The 10,000-nt window shown below is 46.1% G+C and overlaps 1 protein-coding gene across 1 annotated transcript in view; it reads left to right on the top strand.

The window, feature by feature from the left end:
- The window catches only part of LOC138981211 (mucin-5B-like), a 57,781-nt gene that overhangs the window by 27,702 nt on the left and 20,079 nt on the right, over positions 1-10,000 (top strand). Inside the window, exons 20-32 of the mRNA XM_070354058.1 lie at positions 1-235; positions 1,199-1,336; positions 1,811-2,066; positions 2,600-2,897; positions 3,409-3,518; positions 4,115-4,168; positions 4,430-4,674; positions 5,054-5,462; positions 5,943-6,095; positions 7,141-7,308; positions 8,067-8,281; positions 8,742-8,955; positions 9,604-9,929. The exon at positions 1-235 is cut by the window's left edge and continues 29 nt beyond it. Of these exons, the coding sequence (XP_070210159.1) occupies positions 1-235; positions 1,199-1,336; positions 1,811-2,066; positions 2,600-2,897; positions 3,409-3,518; positions 4,115-4,168; positions 4,430-4,674; positions 5,054-5,462; positions 5,943-6,095; positions 7,141-7,308; positions 8,067-8,281; positions 8,742-8,955; positions 9,604-9,929 (2,821 nt within the window). The remainder of the gene's footprint in view (positions 236-1,198; positions 1,337-1,810; positions 2,067-2,599; positions 2,898-3,408; positions 3,519-4,114; positions 4,169-4,429; positions 4,675-5,053; positions 5,463-5,942; positions 6,096-7,140; positions 7,309-8,066; positions 8,282-8,741; positions 8,956-9,603; positions 9,930-10,000) is intronic.

The raw sequence follows: 10,000 nt of genomic DNA, 5'->3' as shown, positions 1-10,000 counted from the left end.
GACCGGCGTGACGTGCTCCAAGATGATCGAGGTGACAGTGGGGGAGCCGGGCACCCCAACTTACTACAAGCTGGACCTGGTGAAGGGTCAGTCGGTCAAGCCGGACGCAGGGTCCCCCTTCACCGTCAGGGAGGTGGGCGAGTTTGTCTACATCGACACGCCCTTCGGCCTGTCCATCCAATGGGACAAGGGGACCAGGGTCTACGTCAGACTGGAGACTCAGCTCATGAACAAGGTGAGGTGATGATGATTGAAACTCATCGTCATGGTGTTGATATGTTCAAAGCCATTTCATTTTGACTATATCGTATTAGGCACTGAAAGCAAGATTTAAGAATATTTTGCAAGGATACACAAACAAGGTGAGATGATGATGCTTGAAAGTAATCGTCATGGTGTTGATGTGTTCAAAGCCATTTCTGTGTAGACAGTGTAATGTACGTATGTATGCATGCATGGTGATGTGTGTCTGCATATGTGTCCGGTTGGTTTTTATTTTATTTTTACCGTGCCGTGCCAAGATGAAATCCTTTTGCAAAATTGGTGAATAAATATCTTGTATCTTGTATCTTGTATCTTGTATCTTGTATCTTGTATATCGTATCTGGCATTGAAATAAGAAGTACAATGGTATTTTGAAAGTAAGGCTTATACCAAAAAGGTGAGGCCTGAAGCTGATTAAATTGCATTGGCGTTGTGTTGGTGTATTCAACACGGTTTCTTCTTTGGCCATATCGCGTTGAGTATTGGAAGAAAATGACAGGGTACAAAGGAACAGCACATATATAATCAAGTCAATCAATAGACTCTGATTGAAGGTCGTTGGTGGGAGATGTCTGTATTCAGCGTCGGTTTGTCTTGCCTGTAAAAGGGTATTGAAAGGTATTGTGGTTTTGTCATGCCGCAGATCATCTGCACACACGGACGGGGTGACCATGTCGCGTCGAAGATATTGCTATTGTATTGTTGTCTCCAGCGATTTTCGTTCCTGGCCGTTTTATGCAGTCTGAGTAGAAATGGAAAGCAATAACGTCTCTCTCTCTCTCTCTCTCTCTCTCTCTCTCTCTCTCTCTCTCTCTCTCTCTCTCTCTCTCTCTCTCTCTCTCTCTCTCTCTCTCTCTCTCTCTCTCTCTCTCTCTCTCTCTCTCTCTCTCTCTCTCTCTCTCTCTCTAAATTCTCACCGTCTATTCTGCTCTAGGTTGAAGGTCTTTGTGGAAACTTCAACGGCAATCAGAATGACGACTTCAAGGGACCGAGCGGTGGCCCTGCCATGGTTCGCGCCACTGAGTTTGGTGATTCCTGGAAACTCCACGACTACTGCGCTCCATCAACTGTGGTCAGTGTTGAATACAAAGATTAGGGGGTGTGTGTGTGGGGTGGTGGAGTAGATTTACCAGTAAATGTGGGTGGGGGAGACAGTTGAGTAGACAGACGGGTGGGAGGCAGGATTTATGAGAAAAGGATGATTAAATCATTAGATGTAGCATTTTATTCAAGTAAATCATAACACAGTAGTAATGCGAATAAGCACGAACACAAGAAAAACGTACATTCGGTCGCCCAGGTACATTCAAGACTTCACGGATAGTCTGACGTAGTAGCTAGTACTGATATGCTATCAAACTAGAAAAAAGCTGAATGTGTGTAATAACAAACCTTTAGTGAATAACAATTAAACCTTCAATCCAACAAAATAACTCGATCATCATATTCCAAATACTGTATAAGAAGTATATGAAGCCTTATCTTCACTCGGCAAAACACCAACAACACCTGTTTCGCTTACCTACACCCACACCTTTGCACACAGGTGTCCGACACATGCCAGCACGTCCCCCAACGCAGACCGTGGGCGCAGAAGGAGTGCAGCATCCTGGCTTCAGACCTATTCGCCGCCTGCCACGCTGTGGAGGACCACACCAAGTATTTGCAGAGGTGTGTCTACGACACCTGTGCCTGCACCCAGGGTGGAGACTGCGAGTGTCTCTGCACCGCCATCGCTGCCTACGCCCATGTGTGCGCCAACAAGGGCTACCCGGTGAAGTGGAGAAGCAACGATCTGTGTCGTGAGTGTTGCGCACGAGAGTTCGCTAAATGAGTTGAAACAACTGTTCAACATTACAACGTCTGCTCAATTTTCGTCTATTCTCACTGGAAGCTAACGTGTAATTCAATACGTGAATTCGTTGATGCTAGAATAACTTTGAAGTCTGTACATAAAAGGGGTCTCTGCGTATAAGCATAATGAAGACGCTGTGTTGATCACAACTATAGTTTTTAATATTTTAATCTAAAGCACTTTTTGTGTGTATTTCAGCTACTAACACCCCAGACTATAAGAGCACTTAGAATAACTTACCCTGATATGGACATAATTATGGTCAGATGTCAGTCCCCAAAAGCGAAGGTTTATGATTCCTCCGTCATTTTGATCGGGTCAGCCTCAGTTTCCAGTCCAATAACGAATTGAATGTCTTTCCCTGATCATACTTGTGTGCCACAAATTATAGCGTGCGATGTTAACGGAATAATTGTTCACAAATTATTTCGAGTTGTCTCTTGAGACCATCCAAATAGCGAACACTTCTACACTGTACAGCCCTGGAGTGCGAAGACTGCCAGACCTACAGCGCCTGTGTCAGTCCTTGTCCGAAGAAGACCTGCGACAACCGCCTGACCTACAACGACCAGTGCAAGGACGTGGAACACACCTGTTTTGAGGGATGCGACCTGCGGGCCTGCCCACCTGGACAGGTGTACTCCAAGCTGCAAGACCCCGTCACCTGCATCCCCGAGACCATGTGTGACACACCTGCCTGTAAGATCAACGGCAAGACCTACCGCGAAGGGGAGAGGGTGTATGATGAGACGGTGTGCAACAACAACTGTGAGATCTGGTGAGTGTCTACTATTTTGGTATATGTGCATTTTGCGTTGAGTTGTGCGTGTGATGTTGTTTTGTTGGTTGAGTGGAGAGGAGCTGGTAACTATGTCCTTAAGCGTATGTAGCTTTGATGCGACGTGATTCGGGTTGGAAGCTGTAAGTTCTAGGGGGGGGGGGGGGGGGGTTAAGGTGGGGAGGCGAAAACGATAAGTTGTCAGAATGATTCACAAAAGATTCTTCTCCAGCTGAGTTGTCTGAAAAGCGCAGAGCTCCTAGCGACATTTTTAAATCTGTGGATGGCTTATAAAAATGACGTGAGATGTCTATAGCTTCTTCGTGGTCTGGCAGCTTCGAAATATTTTTTTTTTCTTGGTGATCAGAATTTACAAATTCTAGTTTTAAATCATGACTTTGTTTTTGTTTCTTTCGTTGCCTTGTGTTCCGCTTTTGATGAGTCTAGAAGACAAGCAAAGTGTTCACTCGTACTTATCACTCGATTGATTATCTGGTCTGTTCTGTTACAGTAACTGCCGCAAGGGAGTACTGGAACACATCAGGTACGCATCATGCCCCACACTCGTGCCGACCGCCGGACCATCTGCTGGACCCAGGGTTGAACCAAACGGACGTCCAGGTCAGTTAACCCAAGCAACGGGGAGAGGACAGCCAGAGGCAAATACATGCATGTATTTGCGCGAAGTGTTTGACGCGGAATCACACAAAAAAAACAAGAACCACTTGTGACCATAACGACCTTAGAACATTTTACAGTGCTGTTTGTTTGTTTCTTTCTTCGTGTTTAGTGTGTTGATGTATTGATTGGTAGTTGCTGTTGTTGTTGTTTTTGGGTGTGTTTATTTGGGGGGAGGGGGAACTTTCTTTGTTGATGTTATTTTCTTTCTATGGGAAAAGCAAACTTGTAAATCTGACTGTTCAAATAACTTGGGACTGACTTTTTTATTCTCTTTTTTCGTCTTCTTTGTTGATGTTATTTTCTTTCTTAGGGAAAAGCAAACTTGTAAATCCGACTGTTCAAATAACCTGGGACTGATTTTTTCTTCTCCTTTTTCGTCTTCTTTGTTGATGTTATTTTCTTTCTATGTGAAAAGCAAACTTGTAAATCTGACTGTTCGAATAACCTGGGACTGACTTTTTTCTTCTCTTTTTTCGTCTTCTTGTGTGAGCGTGTGTGGCTATTGTGCAAAATATCACGTGCCCCATTTGTTTCAGTGGCAACTCCACCCCCACTGCCGAAGCAGAACTTGGCCCAGATGAAAACTACGGGTGAGTTAGCACCCCTTTCCCTTGTAATGTAACACACACACACACACACACACACACACACATGCACGCACACGCACGCACGTACGTACGCACGCACGCACGCACGCACGCACGCACGCACGCACGCACGCACGCACACACACACACACACACACACACACACACACACACACACACACACATTGTTCTTCAGGTGTCCTTAATGTCACTATCGTTGACAGCACCTTTCTCTAGATTGAATGTGCTTTTGGCGTTTTGCAGTGAGCATGTCGAAGTGCAGACCTGGCGAAACGTACGAATCGTGCGGCTACATGTGCGAAGAGGCTTGCGACCCTCTCAGGCACTCTACCCCACTCTGTGAGGGAGGGGGCAACCGCTGCGTACCAGGCTGCCGCAACAGCAGCTCAGCAGCCATGTGTGCACCCGGCGAAAAACGGGTGGACGTCAACACATGTGTGCCTGCCAACATGTGTCCTTGTCTCAAGCCTGATGGTACTGCTGCCAAGGTGAGTAAATTATTGTTTCTTATACTGGAAAGACTGAGACTCCGTTGACTTAGATGGTATTCTGAATATTTCTTGATTCCTTTGGCGAGGAAGCTGCATCAGAACACGAACTGCTATGAGCTTATCAAAAGCCAAGTAATACGCAGAAATGATGCCAAAGTTGTGGACTCCTCTGTGAATTTTAACAGCTTCGGTGCACTAATAAACCATTGAACAGTAAAAAAAAAACAATTACAAAAATAGGGTAACGGTTTTTTGTTATCGAAAATATTGCAAACATGCTTATTTGTTTTGCTGTCAGTTTTTTTTGCAAATTCACTTGAGTAGGTAAGAACATTTCACAGATTTAGGCTAAACCTTGACTGCTTCCTATTAACAGCCTTTCGAGACGTGGAAGAACCCGGCCGACTCGTGCTCCGACTGCAGCTGTCAGAGCGGCGCCGCCTTGTGCACGAACCACGACCCCAGCTGTACAGCCACGCCCTCCGTCACGCCCACCGCCGGCCCCGGAGCCAACCCCAACCCTCTGTGCGGCTGGAGCCAGTGGCTCAACATGGACACGCCCACCACGGGCAGCGGCGACGTGGAGAGCCTGACAGCGCTACGCTCCGCCTTCCGCCTGTGTGACAGCCCAATCAGCATCGAGTGCAGAGACGCTATTACGCTGGACTCGGTGATTGACGGGTCCTCCGTAAGCTGTGATTTGCGTACAGGTTTGACGTGTCACAACGCCGACAAAGGAGGGAAGTGTGCTGACTACGAGGTTCGCGTCTACTGCCCCTGTGCAGGTCAGTTTTGTCTATTACATATAGACCTTTTGGGTATCTGGTCAGCTCATGCGAGATATCCGCGAGATGTGATCTTTAATATGCTTCAAAAGTCGCGAGAACTTCGATTATTGGCCTTCAAAGCTTTCGCGAGATAGCTGATCCACAGGCTTTGAAGTTTGTAAGGTTACGAGAGCTTCGAATACCGATAGGGTCTTTTGTTTTTGTTTTCTTCGTATTTGTTCTTAACTTACATCTGTCACGTTTGTTCAGCGGTATTTAAATTCGTGTTTTAGAAACATACTATTCACATCATGTTTTTCTGTTTTACAAAAGAGGTACTTACATTAGAAAATACAGACTGAAGGTTATACAGAGCTTTGTGTGTGTTTGTCTATTTGAAGGGTTTGGTTATTTCTTTACACGAACAGCGATTTAGTTAGAAATAATTCGCAATCTGTCTAACTCGAGCGGATACAAGTTACACCATTTTGTGTTCAGGAACAGTAATTCCCGTTCCCAAAGTTAATACAACAGGCCACACCCACAACGCGTGTGTCAGCCAATGGTCGGACTGGATCAATAGGGACACACCCTCAGGGGATGGAGACAAGGAAGGACTGACATTCGAGGAAAAGACTCACTTCTGTCCAGGTAAATTCTTTAACCTAAGTTGTTTTGGACATGTTTGTGTGTGTGCTGTACGTCCTTGTATTAGTGAGTACAGATTTCTTATGTGTTTTCTTCTTCTTCTTCTGCGTTCGTGGGCTGAAACTCCCACGTACACTCGTGTTTTTTGCACGAGTGGAATTTTACGTGTATGACCTTTTTTACCCCGCCATTTAGGCAGCCATACGCCGTTTTCGGAGGAAGCATGCTGGGTATGTTCGTGTTTCTATAACCCACCGAACTCTGACATGGATTACAGGATCTTTTTCGTGCGCACTTGGTCTTGTGCTTGCGTGTACACACGGGGGTGTTCGGACACCGAGGAGAGTCTGCACACAAAGTTGACTCTGAGAACTAAATCTCTCGCCGAACGTGGGGACGAACTCACGCTGAAAGCGGTCAACTGGATACAAATCCAGCGCGCTACCGACTGAGCTACATCCCCGCCCCCTTATGTGTTTTCAACTTTAAGAACTAGTTGATCTATTCTGGGTCTGGGAAGAGTAAAGGAATTCGCACCTGCAGGTCACGGAATTACATTTCGATCATCAGTCGCTAAAAATATACATGACAAGAAATCCAGACCAAGGAGCAGAGAGTCTTCATTTTAACATTCAGTTGTAACTGGTGACTTTGCTGGTTGACTTCTGCATTCATTTGATGTTATCATGACTGGAAATATAAAGTTCAGGAATTTCTCAACTTACCATCGTGTCGTTGTGCAGATGTCAACATCACTGACGTTCATTTTATGAAGTAATCGGACACAGGCTGAGCACTTCAGAACTGGAAAGACAACGATGCGTTTTTCGAACTATTAGATGTTACAGCTACTTTTCTCTCATTTTTCTCATTACAACTAGAAACGTTTACGATGTTGTCACTGCGGCAGCAAGATCGCCGTCACTCCATGCATGACGATACTGTATCAGATTTCAAACGCGTACTTCAATGGGATTTAAAATCTAATTCCGAGCAGAACAAGAGAAATGCTAAAAGTGTATAAGTTTTACACCATGTCGTTTTGCAGGTGGAAAGATCACCGACGTTCAATGCATGACGGTATCGGACATCGAGTACTTCAGTACAGGGGAGACAGCGACCTGCACCGCACAGAACGGAATGACGTGTCTCAATGCTGACAACGATCCAGCACAGTGCAGTGACTACAAGATCAAGTACCAGTGCACATGCGCTCGTGAGTATCCATAATTGTATGTTAAATCTGTGTCAGGTCCTAAAACAAATTTAATTGTGAACAAAATAATTGCTAATGAGTCGCTCTTCCTCCTCCTCGTTTTCCTCTTCTTGTTGTTCTTTTTGGCTCACGTAAGTGTAGCCTATGCGATGCTAACTTTTGTCTGTCTGTGCGTATGTATACATGTGGTAGAAACTCTAACATTTGAAGACGTCACATTACATTGACGTCACATTATGACGTAAGAGGGTTTGACGTCACGCGAAGGAATTACTGAAAGTCTCGGTCATTGTTTTTTTGAGCGGGCCGAGACTAGTTGGCAGTCGTGATCCTGTAAGTAGGCTACATGCAGACAGACAGATCTAGATCTAGTGTCTCGCTTTCTTGCACAGTTTCACCTATGCTCTTTCTGTGTGTGTGTGTGTGTGTGTATGTGTGTGTGTGTCTGTGTGTGTGTGTGTGTGTGTGTGTGTGTGTGTGTGTGTGTGTGTGTGTGTGTGTGTGTGTGTGTGTGTGTGTGTGTGTGTGTGTGTGTGTGTGTGTGACGGAGTGATTGAGTTTGCGTTACTGTTTGTCGATTTCTTACGTGAGCCTTGATGGCTTCGCCTCTTGTTTTTCTTCTTCTTCGTTTTCCGCTTCATTGTTTTTCACTTCTTCGCACGGATGAAAATACATTATCTCTCTCTTTGGTCAATACTGTATACACGTAACTGTTTTTGCGCGTTGTCACTTCAGCTTCTATATTTTCCTCCGGAAAGCTATCAACGACGAGAACCCAACCGTGAAACCACAAAAGCCAGCAGCCAAGTGCGGCTGGACGTCCTGGATGAGTGGACACAGACCGTCTCCCGCCGGCGAGACAGAGACCCTGACCGCCCTGAGGAGCATGCCTGGAGAATTCTGCCCCCCTGAAGACATCGTCGCCGTTGAGTGTCGCCCCATGGGCAACCAGATGGTTGAGGACGAGGTTAAGGTGATAACTGTTACAGAAGTATTGAGTATTGAGTATGCTGTTGGATATAAAGTATCGTTCCATGGGCAACCAGATGGTTGAGGACGAGGTTGAGGTGAGCATAGTGACAAAACTTGGACTTGTTAGCAATTGAGGGGGATGTTTCACGTGTAGATGAGTATCGTCCCATGAGCAACTAGATGGTTGAGGACAAGATTAAGGGGAGGGGGGGGGGGGGAGTAACAGAATTGGTACATGTTTTAAGCATTGAGGAGGCTGTTTTAGGTGTATAATGAGCGTCGTTCATTGGGCAATCAGGTGGTTGAGGACGAGATTATACGTACAGGGGCCTACACAAAGGGAATATAGACCGTCGGACAAACTTGTCCGTGTACAGAAATAATAAGCTAGGCTGTTAAAACATGATTGTTATGTTTCACTCATAATTATTACTCTTACTTGATAAATGATGTCATAACAGGCCGCTGTGACGTGCGACCTGCGCTATGACGGCATGGTGTGTCGTAGCGAGGACCTGCCTGTCGGTGTGACGTGCCCAGACTACCAGGTGCGCTTCCTGTGCGAGCCGCGCGGTCAGGACTGCAGCGGGGTACCCACCCCGAATACCACCCAGCCCCTGGTCAGGCCCCACCCTAGGACGCATGTCACTGCTCACCCTCAGACAGACTACCCAGGTGAGAACTTTTTGTTGTTGAAAAAATAAAACATCAAGAATATTAAGTTTGTTTAAGGTTTCATTGACAAAACGAAACATTCACTACAACCTCGACCCTTCTATATAGTGAACAAACAAGTATCTTAGGTTGTTAGCTTTACTTGATAAATGATAGCATGTTGTTGTGGTTGCTGGTTGTGATGGTGGGTGGTAGTGTTGCTATTGTTGTTGCTGCTGCTGCTGCTGCTGCTGCTGCTGCTGTAATTTTTGTTGATGTGTTGTTGTTGTTGTTGTTGTTGTTGTTGTTGTTGTTGTTGTTGTTGTTGTTGTTGTTGCTGCTTCAGGTAGGCTTTACCTAACCCGGTGCTGTGGTGAATATTCAAGGTTTTGATACAGTAACTTTCTGGATGACTTAATTGCCTGTTCTGCTGTACCCTTTCCTGCATCTGGGTATTGCTTCCGAACAATGTGCGGTCATCTTGAGTTCTGGGTATTTTTTTTAACTTCATTTTGATACAGATATTCTCGTAGTTTGGCTCACTTTTCCATCTCTCCGTTTGTTTGTGTGTGTCTATCTATGTCCTTGCTGTGATTCAAGTTACTTATCAGTGAACAATAGCCAGCAAGGTACAAGTCCGCAATTAAAATGTATTTCTCTTGTTCGCAGCGTGCAGAGAGACCATGAACGGGGAGGTACCCTTGGAGCTGACCGAGAACCAGCTGAACGCTTCGTCCTCCACATCACTGTACACCGACGCCACCCGTTCTTCACTCGACACCCGCCATGACACTCTGCATTCCGGAGGCTGGGTGGCCAGGGTGGTCGATGACCAGCAGTGGCTGGAGGTATCTTTCGCCAAGCCCATGACCATTTCTGGACTGGTGACCAAAGGCCGTGACGCCTCCCCGGAGTGGGTGACCCAATATGTCCTGCTGTACTCCATGGATGGAAGTATCTACCACTACTACCAAGAGGAGCCCAATCTTCCCAAGGTGAACAGTGGGTGGTGATGGGGTGTGAAGGGGGGTAATTGGGGGGTGGGGGGGGGGGGGGGGCAGGGGGC

This window comes from Littorina saxatilis, linkage group LG12 (genome assembly GCF_037325665.1).
Source record: "Littorina saxatilis isolate snail1 linkage group LG12, US_GU_Lsax_2.0, whole genome shotgun sequence".
Classification (NCBI taxonomy): domain Eukaryota; kingdom Metazoa; phylum Mollusca; class Gastropoda; order Littorinimorpha; family Littorinidae; genus Littorina; species Littorina saxatilis.
The sequence above is the reverse complement of the archived record's forward strand: the minus strand, read 5'-3'. Positions and strand labels throughout refer to the sequence as shown.